The sequence below is a fragment of the Cynocephalus volans genome, chromosome 2 (assembly GCF_027409185.1).
Source record: "Cynocephalus volans isolate mCynVol1 chromosome 2, mCynVol1.pri, whole genome shotgun sequence".
NCBI classification, from domain to species: Eukaryota; Metazoa; Chordata; class Mammalia; order Dermoptera; family Cynocephalidae; genus Cynocephalus; species Cynocephalus volans.
In genome coordinates this window covers 178,178,646-178,202,179 of record NC_084461.1, presented here as the reverse complement: position 1 = coordinate 178,202,179, position 23,534 = coordinate 178,178,646, and the positions used below count along the sequence as shown (strand labels likewise).

Genomic DNA, 23,534 nt, shown 5'->3' with positions numbered 1-23,534 from the left:
AAAAGGGTTTGTCTAAAATCTGCATAAGGAGAGCAAAGAATGGTTTTTTTCAAAGCAGATATTTTTATCACATATCCACTTATTCTGATAGTAGGTCCTGAAATATGCTCGTAAGATGCTTTGTTTTTGTGTGATCATTGTTGCTTTTTAAAATCACCTACATATTGCTTTTTAACTGCTGTAATAGTAATAATATGCTATAAATAGGCCTACTTTTAAGAAGTTATAGACCAACAAGTTTGTTTGGTCAGTAGAAAGAGCCTGTACTGGGGAAATTTTATTTCTCTTTAAGGGTTATTAATCATTGATGTTTTATGGCATATACTGTTTTTTAAATGAATCTTCCTATTTAGCCAAACCCAATGAAAATCTGCATCAGGATCCTTATTTCAGTGCACAGTGGGCCTTTAACATGCAATCTAATTTATTTGGGGAATCAGTAAATAACTTTAATTGTAGACATTTATCCTTTTTAAGTGTGAAGGATGTTATTAGTTCAGAAATTAAATTTGAGAAATAAGCCATTTATCTTTTATGAAGGCTGAGGCCCTGAAATTACAATAAGCCTCTTGAATTTTTAACTGCCCATTTGTAATGAGAATAATTTCCAATTTTCTTTGCACATAATTTCCTAGTGTTGATCTCTTCGTTGATATTAAAGGTATTTTAGATGTGTGTCTTCCAGCTTTCAGTCAAAGATAAATTTGTGGGCAGGAAATGCAAGGCATGCAATGTGGTGAAAGCAACTCCTTAGCAGCACATGAAGAGGCAGGGATTGGCTAAAAGTAGTAAACTCAAAGTAAGGCAGCAGGACTTGTCACCTGGAGCACCCCGCCCTGCTCTGGCCAGGCCATGCCATGCCGAGGCTGTCTTAGTTTTTGAACACTGTGCTTTAAGTGGGAATGATGGCAGTGAGCTGGAGCCATGGGCTGCATCCTACAGGGAACAGGAATGAGGAAGGTGGTAGGAAGACCTGGTGTGAGTTTGTGGCTCTTTAGATGATCCAAAGGGCTGTTTGGTAGGAGGGAGCCCTCGAGCTGTAAGTACTAGTCTTAGCTAACAAAAAAAAAAGACTCATTCTTAGATCCTTGAGAAATGTTGAAACGTATGCCCCTCTCCCTAGAAAAATGCATGTGTGTATGCAGTATTTGCATACAACTTCAGGGAATTCACAAACCACCTGAAGTCCATCACAGAACCCAGGTTAAGGACCCCTGTTAAATAGAAAGGTGTTGATTTGGTGTAAAAACATTGTCTCTCATCAGTTCTGTACAGAGGTGGAATGGCCTGCCTCAGTGAGTGAGTTTTCTCTCCCACAAAATACTGACAAGATTCATAGGTAGACAGGTATCCTATAACCAGGTTCAGTACCAGGGTCTGCACAGACTGGGCTCTTCCAGCTGAAATGTCTCTTACCTCTTAAAGCGGACAGTAAAACCAGGTGATTTCTATGCTTTAATTAAATCATGCAGCCAACGGAAAAGGGGACAAATTGATAACATGAATGTGTGTGTTTTCTCACAGCCACCAACAGCCAAAATGCATGCCATCATTGAGCGTACAGCCAATTTCGTGTGCAAGCAGGGAGCACAGTTTGAAATAATGCTGAAAGCCAAGCAGGCACGAAACTCTCAGTTCGACTTTCTACGCTTCGATCACTACCTCAACCCTTACTACAAATTCATCCAGAAGGCTATGAAGGAAGGACGATATACAGTACTGGCAGAAAACAAAAATGAAGAGAAGAAAAGTATGTAAAACTGTTTCTGTCCCATTTGGACTTTGGGCCTGTGTTGTGGGGATAGGGGTGGCAGGCAAGGGACAGTTCTGGGAAAAGTATAAAGATACTTATTCTTTTTGGGGTTTTTTTGTCTTTTTCATGACCGGCACTCAGCCAGTGAGTGCACCAGCCATTCCTATATAGGATCCGAACCCGCGGCGGGAGCGTCGCTACGCTCCCAGCGCCGCACTCTCCCGAGTGTGCCACGGGGTCAGCCCTAAAGATACTTATTCTTAAAGAAGCATGGTTGAAATGTAGACTTTAGAATTTCTAGAACGTTGATAAAATACTGCCAGTAAAGCATGATAATTAATCCTGCTGGTGCACCCTATTAAATTCTTAAGTTAATATTTTATAGATAGGTGAAATAATTATTTTATACTTGCATTGATGCTATCAGAACATAATCATCTCGGTTAGAAATTTTTCATCTGATTTCAGGTGCTTAACATTTCATGAAGAAAACAGTGACTTTCATACTTTGTCAGATTATTCTACCAGTGTACTTGTACCAGAGTGTTTAGGGCCATAAGGTTATATTATACATGTCCACAAAAATGAAATGGTTAAATAAATTATGTTAAAAGTTATTGCCAGATGTTCAAGGCCTGGGCTCCTTTCTGTTTGACTTTCTTCTGAACAACCTGGGTAACTGTAGGGAATATTTTCCAAAAGTGATTTTTGGACAGACAACCAAGAAGCAATTATATGTAGCTCTGCCTTTGTCTGCTTCTAAGTTTTTACATAATTTTTTGTACTTTTTTTCTCTCATTTTACACCAAAACCTTCAAATGTGATTTGATTTCAGAATCAGGGGTCAGCTCTGACAATGAAGATGATGACGAAGAAGAAGATGGGAATTACCTGCACCCATCTCTCTTTGCCTCTAAGAAGTGCAGCCGCCTTGAAGAGCTGATGAAGGTTTTTATCCCTTATTGAACTATGGTTTTTTATGCCATAACAACAAATTTAATTTTGGAAACTATTAAGCGTGCCATTTCCTCTGTGTGATAGCTATATCTTATTTTATCATCTTTGAGGTGTACTGTGCATTTTTGTTTTTAGCTTGGTGGCAAATAAGTAGACTGTTGGTTAAGAGTTAGAAATTGTTTTGTCATGTAGATTTCATTATAGGATTGGATTTTATAGGTATTCAGAATATGAACTTCTTGAAGTCCTCTGTTACCTTCATAGATAGGTTTTAAATAAATGTTTTTACTTATGATCTTCCCCCATCCTTATAAAGAAATCACTCAGCATTATCTTGCAGTTAACTCACTCCACTCGCTCTGCCATTTGTAATATAAAAAACAGGAGTTCATTAGACTGAAGCATATGGTTTTCAGCAGTCATGCTGAAAATCATTTCCTTGAGGGAATGATTCCCGATTGATTAGAATATAAAAACTGTTAGTGATTTAGAATCAGAAATTTCTGAGGACAGACAAGGTGTCAAGTTTTGTGTGAGTTTAGGTGTTCACACTTTTATCAGTAGCAGTCTAGTCCTGATCCTACCTCCTTCCTTTCCTAAGTAGTTATTACAGAGATTGAAGCCATGCGTTATTCAGTTTCTCTGGAACTCATAACCAGCTGGAGACTTGGCCACACTGAGTCAGGACCTTTGTGTGTGCACGTGCATGTGTGTGCATGTGTGTGTTGAGATTTTTCTCAGGCATATACACTGTATTCTAAAGTTGACTTGAGCCTTTTTACAACGGAAGTTCTGCATGGTTCAGAATACAGAAAAGGCTAACGCCGTGTGTCTTTTCTGTCTGTAGCCCTTGAAGGTGGTGGACCCGGATCACCCCCTAGCAGCACTTGTCCGTAAAGCGCAGGCTGACAATTCTGCCCCCACACCACACACTGCAGACGGCACACCTGTGCAGCCCTCCCAGGTGGAGTACACGGCAGACTGTGAGTACTCTCTGTTTGCATCCTGACCTGTACCCAGCTGTCTGTGACAGAGCAGCTACAGGGCTCTAGCCACCCAGGGTTCTCTCCTCTTCATGCAGCCAGTGTGAAGGTGGGCCATCCAGACCTAGTATGTGGTGCCTTGAGGGAGGATGCTTTTTGCTTGACCTAATGTTGGCAAGATGGCTGCCCCATCTCCAGCATCAACTCTGCATTCCAGGAAGGAAGAAGAAGAAGGGCAAAGGCAGGAAGTGGATGCTGGCTGGTTCTTCCCCTCTAGCAGTCTTCCCAGAAGCCACACCTAGTTTCTTCCTTTAACTCTTATTGATGAGAACAGGGTCACATGCTCTTGCCTACCTGCAGTGGAGGCTGGGAAATGGGGCCTTCAGTTGGACACATTGCTGCCCTAAACAAAATCAAAGTTCTGTTAAGGAGAACAGGGAGAGTGGGTATTGTGTAGACACATGCTATTGTCTGTACCATAGACAGTTTGTGATGGTATTGTAATGCTGTACTAGTATTGGTGTATGATATTGGGTGGACCCATAGTTCTGTTAGGAAGAACAAGGAGAGTGGGTATTGGGTAGACACATGCTGTTATCTGTACTGTAGACAATTCTGTGATATTGTAATACTGTCCTAGGTTGACATATGATATTGGGTAGACACACAGTTCTGTTCAAAAGAACAGAGATAGTGGATATTGGATAGACATACTGTTGTCTATACTGTAGACAGTTTTGTGATGGTATTGTAATCCTGTGCTATTGTTGACATACAGTGTTGGGGAGACATACAGTTCATTTAATAACGGAGAGTGGGTGTTGGGTAGACACATGCTATTGTCCATACTATAGACAATTCTGTGATGACATTGTCATCCTGTGCTAGTGTTGACATATAGTGTTGGGTAGACACACAGTTCTGTTAAAAAGAACAGAGAGAGTGGGATTGGGTAGACGCAAGTGTTGTCTGCCACGATTGCTTTCTTTAAAAAGACACGCACGTAACATAAGACAGCATATGATGTGCACCACAGTTACATTTCTTTTGTAATCAATTTCTCATTGATTGCTATCCTTTTATCTTTTTAATTATGTAAAGATTATTTATTGAAGGTAAATCTTAAAGTTCTGTTCAAGAGGTCATTTGAAAGTGTTTGACCTTGGTCTCAATATCAGGTCTTTTAAATTATTTTATTCCAACGTTAAATGTTGAGTGAGAGAAGAACCTTTAGCAAAGGAATTAATCTATTCTGTCTACTTCACATTCAAATCTGATATAATGAATCCGTCTATAATGCTTGTCTCCTTCAGTACAGCCTGAGATTGATTCTGTGTTAAGTGTAAGCTGCTCTTTATTTGGAACAAGCTTTTGTTAAACATAACTGTGCCCTTTTGTACTTCCCATTTAGCGCTGGCACCCACTAATGTATCACACATTTTCATATGCTAAATTGACATTTTTAGACTTTAAAAATCAGTTACTTCAGTGAACTTTCTGCATGTGTCCCAGCAAATCTCTTACAGTTAAGAACTTAGATAATTTCTTTAGATGATTGGATCAAGTCAACTCAAATCTCTTTAAGCATGCAGATCATAGAGGAGATACTGTGTCACAGAGTTGCATTTTACTTCGTGATTAGGTTCTGTGGTCAGCATGTAAGGTAAGCATCACACTTGGGCAGGTGTTCCTGCAGCATCTGTAGGTCACTCCTAATGCCCAGCTCCCACAGTGTGGGTTTTTGGATAGATTCCTATACCTGGCCTACCTTTAAACCCTATGCCCACTCAGCACCATGCAAAGCTCACACTCAGGCGTCACAAGGACCTGGAATTAGCTACGACTGGGAGACTCTGCCTCAGCATGTACTCTGTGTGAGCACTTGCTCACTGAGAGCCAGGCCTGCAGCTTGCCTGCTTTACTTTTCAAGCCTGTCGTAGAATTTGCTTGAGTCAAATGCACGTTTGTGCACGTCTTGCTTTACCTTTCAAGCCTGTTGTTGAATTTGCTTGAGTCAAATGTTTGTGCACATCCACTAGATCTCTAAAGCCATTACACTCTGTTGCAAAGGAGAGAAATAGAAATTCAAGTGGGTGAAGAGGAGTGACCTTGATTATTTGCTCTGTTTACCACTAATGGACATACAGTTAAATACAGAGCTCAGTTGTGGTGCAGCATGTGCATAAACCCTGTAGGGCTGGGTAGGATGGGGAGCAGGTGAGAGCGGCCCCTCTGTGATGCACAGCATCCCATGGTCTTGTGCTGGATAATGGCTTGAATGAGTCGTAAACAGATTCCAGGGAGTTCACCGCAGGGCTCCCAGAGCTGTGTGCTTCATTCCATCCCACAGCCACCAGTGGCCCACAGGGGCCAGAGATGAGCCTCAACAGCCTCTGGGAGAATCCTGAGCTTGCTCTGTTCGGCCCTGCGGGCAGTGTGAGGGTGCTGTCATCATGTTCCTTCCTGATCCTTAACTCCCAGTAGGAAGTGCTCCAGCAGGGGACACCGAGGGGTAACCACTTCCTCCCCTCAGCAGTTGTTTTGAAATCAACTTTTCTGCACAGTGAAAGTGATGGACATGGTAAGAATAGGCATTTGGGATCTGGAGTTTTGGTGAGAGTAAGCGTATCTGATGAAGGTTTATAGGTTTTAGACACAGGCTCCTGCCAGCAGCCCAGAGGGTCCCTTTATGAGCAGCAGTCCTCAGGCTCACCACCACAGCTGCCTGTCCAGGATCCAAAGAGACCATAGGGTGGGAGAGGTGGCCTGGTTCTAGTTTCCAAGGAGAGCCAGGAGCTAGAACCTGGGATCTAAATTACATTAAAACCCAGCAAAAATCAATGTAAAAACCCCTGTACTCAGGTGCACGAAGTCCACTGTCCCTTTATGGAATGAGGGGGATTTGGCATGGCACCATTACCATCCTGCATGTTCCATGCGAGCCTGGGGAGAGTGGTGGCTGCTGCAGGAGGAGGGAAGCCTCTGCATCATCGGCCCCACCTTCTCCTCGCTTCTGGGCTCCTCCAGGGCCTCACTTCTTGCCATCTCTTTCTGCTGCTGTTTGGAATTTCTTGTTCTGCCTGACTCAGAACTCTGTGAGCTCTTGCAGTTCCATGGGTAGATGTCCCTGATGACCTTGTCTTTGCCTTCGTTGTTTTGCAGTGAAGGAGCTGAGGCATCTAGGATCTTGTTTGGCAGTTATCAGCCATTGGCAGGTATCATTTCTCTACCAGGGTCAGTCATAATTTGGGAACTGCCTGTAATCCACAGACTGATTTCTATTGGTTTGTAATCAGTCATCAATAAAGGCATTTATTTACAAATGCAGTTCAAACAGGAAAATTCGAAAATGGTTTTTGGTTTTAGTTTTCATATGCTAGAGTTCAATTTATATTTTTTTAAAGTTCATCTCTATAATGTTAGTTAGTCACAAAATATTAACACAGCAGGTTCTCAATTATGTTTAAAATAAAAGATAAAGAGGCCGGCCTGTGGCTCACTCGGTAGAGTGCGGTGCTGATAACACCAAGGCCACGGGTTCGGATCCTATATAGGGATGGCCGGTTTGCTCACTGGCTGAGCATGGTGCTGACAACACCAAGCCAAGGGTTGAGATCCCCTTACCGGTCATCTTTTTAAAAAATAAATAAATAAATAAATAAAAATAAATAAATAAAAGATAAAGGGCTGGCCCATGGCTCACTTGCGAGAGTGCGGTACTGATAACACCAAGGCCATGGGTTCGGATCCCTATATAGGGATGGCCAGTTAGCTCACTTGGGAGAGTGTGGTGCTGACAACACCAAGTCAAGGGTTAAGATCCCCTTACCGGTCATCTTTACAAAAAAAAATAATAATAATAATAATAATAATAATAGATAAGCTGGAGAGAACTGTGCAAAAAATAATAGTAGGCCCAGAGTTGCCTCTGAGAAATAGCATTGTGTTGACTTTTTTTCCTCTGCATACTTTTATTTTCCAAATTTTTATGAGTGTGCATTACAGTTATACTTAAGAAACAAAGTAAAACAGAGTTCATGGAATAATTCTAGTATTTGAAACACTGTGGTAATAAGGACAAGAGTAGCCCATGACTTGATCCCGTGTGTCTTGAGGCTGCATCCACACAGGCTGTTCCTGAGCTGCTTCTCATCGTGCCACAAGGATGGTGCTAAGCTGCCTGAGGAAAAGATCCTGTTCATTGGCTGTGCCTGAAGACTCTGTGAATACAGTACATGAAGCTGATAGACTATTTCAAAATCACTGCTTCAGCCAGTGCAGAGAAAGGCTCTGGGGGAGCCCTTTTCGTTCTGGGCACTGGCTGGCCCCACTTAGGAGAGCTGCAGTTGAGACAGATCTACCATTTCTGCTGCCACTGCCCACAGGCAGCACTGGGCTCACTCCTCTTCACCCTCTCATCTACCCAGTGTGGTCACTGTGTTGTTCCCATGGGATTTTGTGCAAAATCTATTATTCCTATAGTTCTAATGTGTTACTTTCCATGCTCTGGGCATGTACGCATGACCTTCCTGTTTCTTAAACAACTGGCTTCATACGGAGAAGGAATAATATTCACAGACATTTAAGTAGTTTTCAGAAGATTTGCACTTGGGAAAATACTCTAGGAAGTTATTAGAAAGCTATCTTAAAAATTACTAAAATTACTGATAACTTTTTGGGAGGGAAATTTTACAATATTAAAGGTCAGATGCTCCACCACTTATGCTGAGGTTGCATCCCAATAAACCCATCGTAATGTCAAAAAATTGTAAGTTGAACCATCATGAGTCAGCAGCTGTCTATAGAGTATACATTATGAGAACCAGACAGTGGTGCCTATAGTATTTAAGCATCTAAACATCTGTGTAAGCATTGCCTCTTCCTTGTCACTGAGTGAAGCCCAGGCCTGGCACCAGATGTGTCTTTGGCATAGAGGCTAGAGGCAGGAACTCTGCACTCTCAAGAGGTTCCTTCACTGTTTCCTGGGAGGCTCATGGTCAGGCGCTGTACACAGGAAAGAGGAAGAGGGGAGACAGGTCTGTGACATAGCCCAGAAGGACACAGGCATCCATAGCTACCTCATCAGGACAGGCCCAGAGGGACGTGGCCTGGGGTCACAGTCTAGATGAGGTGGTGGGCCAGGCAGGATGGTCCCTGAAGCCTGCCTGTTTGGGCTTGTCTCCCTGCCACAGAGCAGCAGCCCTCCTGGGGTCTGCCACCTCCCCAAGGCTGGAGCTTCGTTCCCTGAGGCCTGTCTTTCAGATGAGGAAGTCTTACGCCAAACAGACACTCAGGAGAGCTGATCTCCACCCTAGGGTGGGGCAGTGCAGCAGCTAATGGGCTGGGTGTCACTTGGGAGTGGCTTAGCACACCCTGTGGACTTGTCAGCATCATCAGGAACTTTGCTCCTGTCTGGGTGAGTGTCTGCTGCCTGGCATAGTCCTCTGAGACCTGACAGCTTGGCTGACAAGTGGTGGAACAGCAGAGGCTGGGAGGCACCAGAGCGTCGCCATCCTAGACAGTGGATGGCAGGACTCAGCACAGAGCATGCTTATGGCTTATTTCTGTCACTTTTGAGGTCACGGAGGCTGGACAGTGGGCTGGCTGCAGCACACACAGGACAGGACCTGCAGATCAGATTCGTGTCTTTGCCCCACAACTAAGAATAGTAAAATTACAGACTTTTGGTTCTCGTGAAGAGAAGAACGAATCTGTGACTAACCAAGCCCTCACCCAAGAGGCCTATAAAATGAACATGAAGGGGGAATGAGAAGACTGTGACCAAAATGAGTGACCACAGGAGGTCAGAAAGAGTGCCACCACCCCCCATGCATCCCCCTTACTAAGCCAGGGCCTGTTGTCTGTTGTTACTGTCCTTCTGCTTCAGATTTCATCGTAAGTGCAGCATATGCCGTTGTATGTATTCGAGCATGCATGGGCCCCAGCGGGGAGCCTCATCAGGGTACATGCTACGTCCTTCTCTGGCCAATGTGCCCTTTCTCATTCCACAGCCACATGGGTTCCCAGGAATGTTTACCGAGTGAATAACTTCAGAAAAATGGAAAATAAAAGTTCCAGAACCATCTGGTGTTTTATAGGAGAAAACAGGTACACAGGCACCTTGAATTCAGTGGACGCATTTCAGCATCTCTACATTGGTACATGTGTAAATGTATGTGCACGTGAGTCCCAGGGAGCAGGCGTGTGAACACAGAGATGGAGCTGCTGTACTGCTGTTACTGTAAACATCCCCTCAGCTGTCAGGAGGTGGGACATGCCAGGTCAGTGAAGGCAGGAGTGCCTGTGCCCAGAGGCAGACATGGCAGGAGGGGTGCGAGCGCTGTCTTTGAAGGTCATGCTCTTGTCTCTGAAGGTCACACTCTTACTGTAACCTGAACGATGAGCTATTCTGCCATGATCACAGAAGTGGGAGGCAGCAAGGTGGCCACCCCAGACTATACAGAGAGCTGGCTTCCCTGGCTGGAAGCAGTGACGAGTTAAGGATTTGGATTTGGAGGACAAGAGAAACTCAGAAAGTACATAAAAGCCCAAAGCAGACTGGGTCCCCATAACCTCACCATGCAGAGATAACCATTGTAACCATGGGACATCTGTCCTTCCACTCTGTGTGGATGTGTACACACTTTCTAAAAAGACAGGTCTGCTTTGTCATGCCACCTTTGGGCAGGTTACTTTACTTCTCTAGGCCTCTGTTTTCCCATTTTTACAATTAGGATGTTCATTTATTTTATTTAAAAGAAGCACTTTATCATATTCGGAATGGAAACACTGAATGTCAGTTATTTCTAGAATATCTTAAAGGCTTCACATTGGTAAGATCCAGTGTGGGGTGGTTTTTTATTATCCTAACAAAATGATTCTATGGTTTTATTAAAAATACTGAGCCAGAATTTGATAAATTTGAAAAAGAGTAAAATAAAAGGAGGCATGCCCTATCAGATAATAAAATCTGATATTACAGTGGTGGAGCAGCAGAGGCTGGGAGGCACCAGAGTCTTCTCAGTGCCTAAATAGTTGGTGGTTTAAACAAAATATGTGGTTAAGACAAGTCTTAAAATGCTATGTGTGGACCTGAAACCTCTTATAATTTGAAACAAGAATATGTGCTGTTCACCTGTCTTTTGCCATGTGTACAAGGCCGTTCCTTTGGCCTCAGGCATCCCATGGCCCTCCTCGTGAGCCACACTCGGCGTGCAGAACCCCCATGACCAGTCTGGATTTCTGAAAAGTGAGCTGAGCACGAACCACCCCAGTAGCAGAATGCTGGGTTTACGTTGTATTATTTCAAGGCCTGTGCAGTGATATCTCCCTTCTCTAGTTGCACTACAGTTTTTTTAAGCATTTGGCCTTTTATCTGATCTCTCCAAAGCATTCAGCTTCATTTTCACAGGAACAATAATTCTCTTACTGAAATTTTGTTCACATAAATTTTAATTAAATACATAATTGCAGTAAGTTTAGCAGGAAAAAGTTATTAAGAGAAAAATACTACTTCTAAAAGCAAAAAGGCCCAGCCTTCTAAACAGGAGCCTGCTCTTCCCTGGTATGTGCTGTGGCCCTGGCTCACCCAGGAAGGTGAGCTTGGCCTTGTGCTCAGGACGAGATGGTGTGAGCACAGCAATCAGGAAGCTCTGCCAGGGAAGGAACGAGTGAGCACCCTGGAGGCAGACCCAAGTGAAAACAAGTACTTTGAAGAGGAAGCAGCAAACTGACAAGGAAGGGGTGTCTTACGGAAAGAGGCATCAGGAAAAGCTATTTGGAAAACATCACATTAGAACTTCGCTTTTGTCCAACAGCAAAATCACTTCCAGATGTAGATGCCAGTTGAGAAAATTCTTGGGAAAGTGAGGATAGTTCAGCAGGATGAAGAATCATCTATTTTAAACTAACAGACTTTAATATATACAACTAATGGAAAAAATAAAACCATTGTGAAAGCAGAACGAAAATGTCTTTAATGTATAAACAGCTTTTATAATCAAATGGCAGTGGGGAGGGGAGGATGAACTGCAGTATGAATAATTCACAGAGGTAAAAATGGCCATACATTTTTTAAAGGTTTACCCTCCCTACCCACTCAAATGGTGTCATATCTTGTGACTTTAGAGCCCAACCTCCATAGAAGACGCAATTCCAAGGCTTCATTTAAACCCGACTGCACAAGTGTGTTAGGAATATGAGGGTCCGTGTTATAGCAGCAAGGGCTACACTCACAGGCACACAAGAACACTCTGCAATTACATGTCTCAGGATAGAATTGAGAATCCCAGGCTGATGAAACGTTATTTCATATATACAAGTTTGGGTATGTGAAGAATAGAGAATAAATAAAAGAAATGCAGGCGAAGCCTACGTGAAATGCCATTTTTAGGCTGTCACTTAAGCAGAGAAGAAGAAGGTTGACAGGCAGTCATGCATTATCAGTGGGAGTGCAGATTTGTACAACTGATGAGGAGGGCATACTGGCAGAATATACCAGAACTTAAAATGCACATGCTTTTGACCCAGATTTCAGCCTTAATCCACAAATATATGTGAAAAGTATGGCTACAAGAATATCATTGTAAGTAAGGTTTTTAGTAGTCACAAAGGACCAAGATGGCCTCTTGTCCTCAGAAGAGGATGTGTGGAACCAGGACTGGGCACACTCCAGTGGGATGCTGGGATGCTGGCCAGGCGTGAGGAAGCTGGCAGGGTACAGAAGAGGAGGGCCAATGTGAAGCTAGTTGTGTCCAAGTTAGAAGTGGAGGGAAACATCTGTACCTAGGCTTCTGTGTCAGTGTCTAAAAGGACAGGGACAAAACTTGCACCCTTGGTCAGCTCAGAGAGGAGGAGCTGCAAGAATCAGGTTGGACTTGAGGGGAGTGCCTGACTTCACCTGCCCGTTTGTGCTGCTCATGTTTTTTACAATGGCTTATTACCTTCTCAGAAACCATGCAGACTTATGTGATGTTTATTTTGAGACTAAACTAGTGTACTGAATTAATTCTTTACCAGTCTGTGATTTTAACATGCAGTTTCAAGAATGTTTCATCAGCTTAGTGTACTTTGTTTAGGCTGAAGCAGCCCCTGTAACACCATTTTTCCTCACAAAGACTTGCAGTACCTGGCACTGCTATGACTCATTGGGGGTGGCTGGAGTCACTGATGTTTTCCATCTCCATTTATACTACTTGTATTAATAATCACTACAGGATATACTCAGTCCATTCTTATTTACTTTCTGACAGAGATTTTCCTAGATTTTGGCAGCCTAGGAAGAAAGCATCTATTTTTATTTTAAAAGATTTTTTTCTAGAAGTTCTTTAAATATAGATGTGTAAAACTACAATATTTTTTATTTATCAGCCTGACAATGAACTGTTTTTCGTGCTCTTTGTTTTTTATTATTACTTAGTTGCCTTCTGCTATTCAGCTTTCTTTACAGAAGAGGATAATAAAATTAATTATGCAGGAGGCAATACTGAAATACTGTCCACTATTATAGCCTATGGGTTTTTTTAAATGCCAGCTCAGTTTACCTTAATGTTTTATTCTATAAATAGCTTAAGTGACGTTAAACCATGTGGCTAGACTAGATATTTTCTTCTACCCCAATTTTTTAAACATGCTTTTGCTGTTGTTTATGATGGTTTCTTTTTTCTACAAATCATCATCTTGAAGTGCTTATTTTCCAAACCTTTTTTTAAAAATGGTTTTATTGTAAGTCAAGAGAGGTAAAAGGAAGGAAGAAAAAAAATTACCCAAGATTCCACCATCCAGAAATAGCATTACTAACATTAGTGAACCTCACTGACACAGTGGGAAAGACTGAGGTAGTCGTGGTAAATACCAAGGAAAAGAAAGAAGCTCATATCTGTGGAGTACAAAGATCATCTTCACGCAGAGACGCGGATTAAACATTGTTTGTGTCTGTAGAAATACTTATGTTAAAACAGAAATAAACTTTATTTTACTTGAATTTAACAGAAGAACCTATGATCTAAAATCAAAGTGAAGTAAATGCTCAACTTCAGATATAAGTTTCTTCCATACCTCAGGAATTCAGTTCTGAAAGAACCGTTTACTGGGTTAAGAAAAAAAGATTAGGAGAACATTGAGAAATTGTGATTGTAGATTTTTTTAAAGCTGTATGTTTTTATCTTCAACATTATTTTGAAACTAGAGGAAATTAGTCCTCATAAAATACTCTCACTCCTCCCCTAATTCCTGATTTTTGTTAGAAGCATTATTTTTATGAGAGTCTATAAAGAATATTTATGTTCTGTTCTGTAACTATAATTCCCTAGTTGCTTAGTCTTAGCTCTGTGGTTGAGTGGATTAGTTTTTCCACCACAGCTTCTCCATTTGAGTTCATTTGATTCATCTCTTGGCCGTTTTTGTTTTGTTTTGTTTTGTTTAGGCAGCTGGCCAATACTTGATTGGACTCTGGACCTCGATGTTATCAGCACCGTGCTCTAACCAGCTGAGCTAACTAGCCAGTCAGTTTCTTTATTTTGGATCATCCTGTTATTCTGAGTCTGTCATTTTCCCTTTCTTGCTTTAGTCTGTGTTTCTCTTCGGCATTCAGCATGATTTTGCCCATCTTCTGTGTTGGTGACTTGATTTTTTTTTTTTAACCCTGTTTATTGTATTTCTTACAGTTTACATTTTATTGGTTCTCTAAACGTGGTATCTGGGTCCTCAGCTTATTTTCTAAGCGCTATAGCAAGGAGCTGCAGACTTTCTGTAAAGGTCCAGGTAATAACACTTTGTGGGCCGTGTGGTCTCAGTTGCAGCTGCCCAGCTCTCTCTGTGGCATGAAAGCAGCTACAGCTTACCCCTAGGCAAGCGAGCGTGGTGGGCGCCATTTAGACCTAATCTGTAGACACGAAAATTTGAGTTTCATGTAATTTTTGCATCATGAAATATTATTTTTTTGTTCGTTTTTTCCTTGACCGTTTAAAAACGCAAAAGCCATTCTGCATTATGGGCTTACAAGACAGGAGCAAGCCCATTTGCTAACCCCTGCTTGGCAGCATTCTTTTTTATCTCATTTGGTTATTTTTCCTTCTCTTTGTGCTTTATTGAATTCCTGTCATCCCAGATTCATCTGTGGCCCAGAAAGCTCAGAGGTCCCTTGGGTCATATTTCCTGCCGTTCGCGTGCCACTCTCCTTCCTTCCATTTCTTTTGCTGGAGTGCATTCCCAGAGTCGCGTGCCTCTTCATTCCCATACTGCTCCCCTCCTTCCAGCTCCTTTGTCTTCTTTACCAAGTGTGGTCTTCTGTGAAACCCTAAAAATGTCCCAGAGAGAATTTCCTTCCCCCATCAGGGCCCACATCCCCATGCCCCCTTCCCTGCACTGCCAGGGTCCCCCACAGGCTGTGGGCTTCTGCCTGCATTTCTCCATGGTGGGGCTCAGGTCCTACTTTAGCCACTTGCTGTCTTTACCCGGAACTCTCTAGCAGCTATTTTTATGTAAAAAGTCTCTAAAACCTCAATGTGATATTAAAAATTCAAAACTTTTTACTTGAGGGTCAGTGATGAAGATTTTAAGGTATGTTTACAGATGCTTTTCTGGAGGAAAATTTCATTTGCCAAAGAGAGAGTGATGACTTTTAAATACGTTGGGCTAAAATTAGAGTAGCATGTTCATATGTCTGAACCTGAGTCATTTTGGTAGTTTCCCAACTTTACAAATGTAATATTCTTGCAGCACTACAGAAACCATTCAGATTTTCCTATTCCCATTTGGTGATGTCAAAACAAGTTTCCTTTTGTGTGGGGAATTTTTTTAAGATACTGGGTTGTCTGGAGGTTACAACAAAGCAAATAAAATCCAGTGTGATTGTGGTGGACTACATGTTAAGCTTTTGTTTTCTCAAATATGCTTTGACACGTGCAAGCTCATTAACAGAACACTGATAGTCATTCTCTGTTGTGCTGGGGTGGTCTCAAGGCTTTATCTAAGTCAGAAATTGTTGAGACACAGTGTATTATGAGCCAAATAGATCACACAGTGTATGATGAGCTTTTTAAATGTTGGGGGGGGGGGTAGAAAAGGCAGTAACTTTTTTTTTACTTAAAAACTGTGGATGTCACATCTTGAGTTTTTGGTTTGACTTTATTTTTTTTCCTTACAATTCAAGATTTTATATTATAGAGCTAGTAGATAACTACCCTGCCTAAAAGAAATGATGGCCAGAAGGGATCTTTTAGGAATTCTTGAAAATTACCTGAGTCCAGGAGGTGAGGCCAGATGTCTTGAGAATGGAGATAATTGAGTGGAAAAGAGAAACTTAAAAAGAGAGAGAGAGAGAACTTCTCAGCTGTTTTCTCTAATTCTCATTCTAGAGGACTTTGAAGGCTCCTAACATCCCTTGGGATTGTTAGGCACTTTCCTCACCCTTTAAAATACAGAATTTGGTAATAATAGCAATTATTATTGAATTGTGTTGTTGGTGCCTAATATCTAAACTCATATAATTTTGATGCCTCCTGTGGTACAGGTCTTAAAAGTGAAGAAAGCATAGCTAACAGCAGGCAGAATAAAATTCTTAAATCAAGCAGGCTGCTATAGTCTGAAGGGCCCGAAAATTAATACCTGTTTCAGGGATCTGAGTCTTCAGATGTTTCAGCAAAAAGGGTAGTGTTGTAGAATTTTACATTAAATGGTAGAATTATCATGAAAATAATCCATTCTGATATTGGTCTTTCAGGCAAATAAATCTGTGGGAAGTGGCAGCTCTTGGCAGCAGATCAGGCTGTGGACCTTCAGGGTTGGCAGTTCCCAGAACTGTTTGCAATAAAGTCTGCCACTTGTTGGCTTCCTCCTAGAATCTGGCTTGAACGCTAAATAGAAATAAATGGACATAAATTGTGGTTTGGGAAATTTGCTACATATTGCGTGTTCGGTGCATAGTATTGCAGATCAGTGTATTTATTGGTTGACCATTGGCCTGCATTGGAGAGTAGGTCCCATGTGAGTATTACAGAATGTGCATATCATCCTCTCAATATAATCCACTTTGCGTCTTGAGAAATCAGTATAAATGTGGACAAGAATGGAAGGGAATACAGGAAAATCAAAATGATTGTGAGATTAAGGACAGATTTTATACTCCTATGACTTTTCCATACTTTTGGAAATATTTTTGAAATTTTCAAATACCCAAATTGTAAAAGCATTTCAAACTTTTTTTTAGAAAAAATTGACATTTAACAACAAAAACTCCAGTTTGTGGGAGGAAAAAAGGTGTTTTGACTTTGGGTTAAATAGAAAATGCCAGGCATTCTCGCTTTGTCCAGGGGGTTGATGAACTGCATGCAGTCCCATGGAAAGCCAAATCCAGCTCACTGCCCATGTCATATAACCGGTGGGGCTAAGAATGGGTTTCACAGACCAACTTTTGCAGTCAGTTAGATGACAGCGAACGCTAGTTAAGTGAAATGTTATCCCTGATAAAAGAATTCCATTCTTCTCATTAGTAAACCTATATTAACAGAAAACTGTAGTCAGTCACTTTTATTGTATTTTTAATTTCATCAAAATTTTATGGACATTTGTTTTTTTCTTATTATTTACTCCTTTTTATGTGATAGCCGTACAAACTTTAAACTTACAGCAAAGATCTGTTTTGTTAAGAACTCAGTTTTTACCAAATATTATTTGTTTTCATAGGAAACATTCATATGTCTTGTTGATACAAATCTGTGTCTCCAGCCCTGGGCACTCACTGCCTTCTTGCCATCACCCCTTGGATGTGTCATAGACATCTTAAATTTAAGGCTCCCAAAGCAGGACTCTCAACCTCACCGCTCTCCCCCATCTCAGTTATTTGGGCCAAAGCTTCAGGGGTTGCCCATATCTTCTGTGCCTCCCCCCAGGGACAGTCTAGCTGCATGTCCTTTGGGACCTTGTTTAGGACTGTCCTGAATCTGGCACATCTCACCTCTACTCCATGTCTCAGCCACCATTGGTCTGGCCTTGCCTCCTGCTACAACCTCTCAAATTCTTGGAGTCGCCCCCCTACAGCCACACTTCCTCCAGCAGCCAGCATGATCTTAAAAACTGAATCCCATCTCACATTGCTACTCTAGTGGCTTCGCATCCCATTTAAATCCCAGAGCCCTTCCTGAGGCCATTTGGCTCTGCACAGTCACTTGGAATTCACCTCCCGCTTTCCACCTCTCTCTGCTCTTCCTGTCCCAAAGTCTGCTGGGGGGATGGGGGAATGGCTCTGACCATAGGACCTTTGCATTGGCTCTTCATTTGCCTTCAGTGCTCTCCCCCTAGTCCTGTCATTGTTCAGGCCAGCCCCTCCCTGACCACACCATCTAGAAATTCTTTCCCCAAGTCCCTATGTCATTGTCTTTATAGCCATCATCAGGACTTGAGCTTGCTTGGTTTTACTAATTGGTTAACTTACCATTACTCTCACTTGCAGTTTAGAAGCCCTGGGAGGGCAGCCCTTGTCTGTTGTGTGTACTGATGGGTTCCCTGGGTCACCTTCAGACACAGGTTCATGTTTAGTAAATATTGGCTGGACAGATGAAGGGACAGACAGACCAAAAAGTAATATATTGAAAGGGAGCATGGATAATGTTTTTTCTCTTAACTCTTTTCTCTGAGCTCAAAAATATGATAAACAGGCTATCGTACTCATTGTTGATTATACTTAAGATATTTTAAATTTTTATTTTAATCATGGTAATACATATTCTTGTATATACCTTAAAAGTCAGATAATAAGTGCTTTTTAATGAAGAGTATTCATCTGACCCAACCCTCCTCACTTCTAATCTCGATTCACGGGCATTTACTTTTAACTGTTTTGTATTTGAATTTCGAGTGATGACCTCCATACCTGTAATACCTTATACCACTGTTTCTAGATTTATCAACTTTAGGTTTTCTCTGTTGTCTTCCTGTCATGATAAACTTAGTTCACCTATGTCCCCACTAGGCCACCTCTCACATCCTGAAATCTACACATACTACATGTTTAATTTCTCTTTTGATTACTTTGTAACATTAATATATTTAAACCTCTATCTTATAATCAAAATTCAAAAGAGAAAAATGCAGAAATAGCTTCTTTTTTTTTTTTTTTTTTTTTTGTCGTTTTTGTGACCGGCTGCCCATTGAGCGCACCGGCCATCCCTATATAGGATCCGAACCCATGGCTGGAACACGCTGCTGCGCTCCCAGCGCCGCACTCTCCCGAGTGCGCCACAGGGTCGGCCCAGAAATAGCTTCTTTATCAAGTTTCTGTACCAGTTTGTGTGTGAAATTTTGGACCTATCTTTCATGACCTATATGGTCAAGGAGCCCCAGAAGTCAAGGTGCTAGGGGCCATCAGCCAGATAGAACTGTTTTTAATTCCTAGCTTACTATTTGCAGCGCTATTGAATAGCGTGGACTCTTTTTAATGATGCTGGTAGTACATTATTCACTGCACTTGCGGTCTGTGTTTTAGTGACATTTGTAGTTGGATTCCTCTGTCCCCTGCCCCAGTCTGGAATGGCTGTGTTCTTAGCCTGCAGCCGAGTGTTTTCCTGCAACTTCTCTATATTGCTTTCCTGTATTTTGTTGGTGGTGGCAATGGTTGTTGGTTGGTCTTGCAATTGTGACCAGAGACCTGAGGAAGTCCGGGGTGAGCCCTGTAGTTATCACAGAGGCCTGCATGGAGTAGGGGGATGGGACAGCAGCGGGACATGAGGTGGGAGAAGCAGACAGTCAGGATCACACAGGAGGGCCTCCCGGATGAGGAACTTGTGTGGCCCTGGTTAAGAGAGGACACCCTGGGAGGTTTCAGTCATGGGAGTGATATAGCTGTGTGGGCAGGAGCAGAGCCTAGCAGAGTGGTTAGGAGGTGCTAGAGCTGTGGGGCTGGGCTCACAGGGGTGGCTGTGGGGTCCAAGTGAAAACACAGGGCTCAGGCTGACTTAGACTTTGGCCCAACGAACTGGAAGGACGAGCATCATGGCCACCTCCTAGGTGGGACTATGGGGGTTTCAGGGAGATCAGGGATTCTGCTCTGGACATGTTCAGTTGAAATATGTATGAGTTGCCCAAGTGGGAGTGTTGAGCAGGCAGTTAATGTACAAGTTCCCCTCAGGGCTGGAGGTATGAATTCTGCAATCATCAAGTGTAAATGGAATTTAAAGCTCTTGAACTTAGAAAAGTCCCAGAAAAGCAGACCAAGAGGCACAGCCATTGATGGGGGCAATCAGAGACCCTGCGCCAGGCTGCAGGCACGCAGAGGATGATGAGCTGAGAAGCCGCCTAGTAACACCCAAGCGGCCAGAACACAGCACCATCTTTTTTACGTGTTTTTATTAATAAAATAGGTGTGTCTTTTAAGAATATGCATATTTTTCTCCATATGACTCCATAAAGCTGCTTTCATTCTTAATACAAACATGTTGCTTATCTTCCCTGCATTGGCTCTTCTGAAAGGAGATTGATTGTTCACTGGGTCTCTAATCTCTAAGAACCCCTTCAATGCTAGATTTCATTCTTACAGATTAATTCTGTAAATTAATCTCACTTATACAAGATTAAGATCACACAGAAATATCAGTAAACTGGCTCTGATTTTTGCAAGAAGCCCGTTGAATAGAGGGGCTCTGAAAATAATTAGGCAGATTTCTCTGACCTTGTGTTATGTAACTCTGTATGTTTCAGAGCACTCACAGTACTGGGGAAGAAGTGCTTAAGAATAAGCCTTACGAATTTAAGCAGGTTGATTTTTCCATACCACTATACTTGCCTTTAGGAACTATAGGTATCCATTAGAATTTTTCTCTTAGATTTATTTGGAGTAGGCTTTTAGGGTACTCATGATGTTTATTTATTAGAGAAGCGTCACATTAGCATTAAACTTACTTTGAAACCCAGGCCCCTCTTAGAAAATTCTATATAAAACCCTGAGCAACAACAAACCTAATAAGGTATATTAATTATGTCATGGCAACCTGCCATTAGAACGAACAGCAGGAACCCCTTGGGATTGTGTGCACTGCCCCCATTCATGACTAGGGATGGGACAGTTTCCATGAAGCTGACATGGCTTCTGACTGCCCAGACCTCTGCTTGTAGATTTTACTTTAGTTCTTACCTTGCTCTGGTATGAGAGTCCAGCAATTTTCAAGCTTTAGTGTTTATGAGAATCGCTGCATGGTGCTATATACATAATAACTGGTATCCTGTAGTTAGTGTGCAGTCAGTTTGAAGGGTTTCATGAGCTGCAGGTCTCTTGCCATATGGGGCTCCTGTCCTCAAGGCACCCCGTAAATGAGGATAATGTCACCACTAGCATATTTAGAAGTCAGCTGGCATGGAGCTACTCACTGAGTGCATATCAAGTGCCTGCTGCATACCAGGAGCTGTACACGCTGCTGAGGTTTTGTAGTCATTGTTTTTTTGGCGTGGAGCCCTTGGGGCAGTAGCTGGGCCGGTAGCCCTCCTGTTGCAGGGAATTGCCACAGGGTTATGTGCACAGGGTCCCACTTGAGCACAGACCAAGGGCCTCCTGGTTCTGCCTGGGGGCTGGAGGCTTCTTGAGAGGTGACTGCAGGTAAACTTAATAGGGGCATCGTGCGCAGAGACACTGAGTGGCTGTGCCCAGAACAGAAACCTGAAGATAACAGAAGCAAGGAGCTCTGCCCTGCTGTCAGTGGCGGAGCCAACAGGCAGAAGCGTGTCGAGAGGCACGGCTCTGGGCTGCTCTTGGGTGCCCTATCCCTGCCACACCCCTTCTCTGGACCTTGGTGTCTGTGGGAGAAAGATGATCCAATCTCCTCCCTAAGATGTTCACATCCTGATGTTCTACCAAATGAGAATCTGGGCAAGGCAACCCGAGAGCAACGTGGAGAAACCCGTAAGCTGCTACTGGGAGCACTAGAGCATGTGGCACATGGACATGTCCACAGCAAATTAGCATTCCCATCTCACAAGCAGTGCACGCTTTGCCTCTCAGGGTCATCGTGAGATATATGGAGATTTTCAAATTTAATTAAAATCTGGTTGGAAAGAATCACAAGGTGTGTTGGTGAGAAATCACAGAAGGGCAGGGCAGCAGCAGACCACCTCGTGGGAGCTGCAGACGTCCTTTCCACTTGGCTTTGCTGTTCCTGTTGACTCTCCTGTTCTGTGAGAGTCTCCTGGTCTGGGTGTGCCCACCTGGGGCCAATTTGAGTGTAGGAACCTCCGCAGTAAAATGTGGGTCCTGCCTGGGATTTGTCTCAAGAGTTGTTTCCAGGTTTAGGGGTTTGTCTTATTTTCATACCCGGAGATGGGCTCCTTTTTCTTTTTTGCAAGCCCAGGTGTGCATTTTAAATTTTTCATTACATATTAGCCATTTTTAGATGTTCGTAGTGGGTAAGTTTTGGGGTTATGTTAGTCTGCCATCTTGCCAGCACTGCCGTTTTTTAACTCTTTGTTTTAATTTAACATGATGGGAGGTTCAGGAAGGTCATATAGACTGATAGTCTGCGTATTAGTGCTTTCAAAGGAACAGTACTCAATTTTGAAAGCAGTTTATTCACTTTTATTCTATTCAAGTGTCATTGCATTTGTATGCAGTTACATAAGGAATGCATTATTTTGCAGCTGCGTAATATATACTATTAGTTGAAACAATTCTAAACTGTTTTGTTTGTTTTTATGAATTCAAATGTCTTGTTGTGGATTCAATTTAAAATGTACTTGGGCTTCTTTTTCAGCAAGAGACTGACTGTCCAGGACAGGATGTGGGGTTTTTGTCATTCCTGCTGAGATGTGAGGCTTGGGACCCAGCGGTAGCCAGTCAGCAGAGGGGTCAGTTCAGTCTGGCTCACCCCACCCTTCCAGAGACACAGAGCACATTGTGGGTGCTCCCTGCAGGAGGCCAGAGCCACTTCCTCCACTTCAGTGGTGGCTTCGCCCAGGGCTGAAAAGGAGGATCGATAGTAGCTTGATTGTTCCAAGGGGAAGTGGTGGGAATGGTAATTCCATTCTTTCAAGGATACTGTTAGATCTTACAGAAGCATGTGCTTATATTTGAATGCCTAATTTTGATAGGAAAAGCCTGTGTTTGAGCCATAGTATCAGTTTGTCCATCAGACAAATCTGTGTACTCAGTGCTGTGCTTGCAGAGGTAGTCAGCACAGATCTCTGCCCTTAAAGGAGCCCCTCCTCCCTGCTTACATCCATCCCATGGGCTCATCTCCATTCAGCCTTTCTTCGGAAGTGATATCTGAATGTTTCTGTGTTGAAGTGATGTAGAGAGTATATTGAGGCCACTTACCTTATTTTGAAAATGTAGAATATTGCTGTTCCTGAGGCCACTTACTTTATTTTGAAATTTTAGAATATTGCTGTTCCTGTGTAACATTGAACTAGGAAATGACAATTGGGAAGCTGGTATGTGTGTAATTAATAAAAAGTAAGCCATTAGCACCTGCGAATATGCCTGCAGCACATGTGAATTACATAGTCTTTCCAGCCTTAAGATGGAAAGGGTGTAATCTAGCTGTTACTGAGAAATTTTGAATTGCTATGTCTGTGATAATTTTCACTGCGTAGCGTATGTTACTGGAAACCATAGTTAATGTAAAGTTGTCAGTGTTTGTAAATGTTATTATTTTTAAAGTGAATTAATTGAAAGTGAAAATAAAATTCCTTAATTAGAAAAATCTTTTTGTCATCCCCTAGAAAGAATTTAAATCTTTATGTAGTCAGAACCAGTTGCTTATCTAAAACCAGGATTAGAAATAAACACCCTTAATTATATCATTGAATCTTCTGTGATTTGTGCTGGTTTTGAACGTTTTACAAAAAAAAAAAAATGGATA

The 23,534-nt window shown here is 42.3% G+C and overlaps 1 protein-coding gene across 7 annotated transcripts in view; it reads left to right on the top strand.

The window, feature by feature from the left end:
• SFSWAP (splicing factor SWAP) overlaps positions 1-23,534 on the top strand; it is an 81,240-nt gene that overhangs the window by 13,143 nt on the left and 44,563 nt on the right. For all 7 annotated transcript variants that reach the window (XM_063086818.1, XM_063086817.1, XM_063086816.1 and 4 more), the window contains 3 exons: positions 1,525-1,750; positions 2,589-2,701; positions 3,558-3,693. In XM_063086818.1, coding sequence (XP_062942888.1) covers positions 1,525-1,750; positions 2,589-2,701; positions 3,558-3,693 — 475 coding nt within the window. The remainder of the gene's footprint in view (positions 1-1,524; positions 1,751-2,588; positions 2,702-3,557; positions 3,694-23,534) is intronic.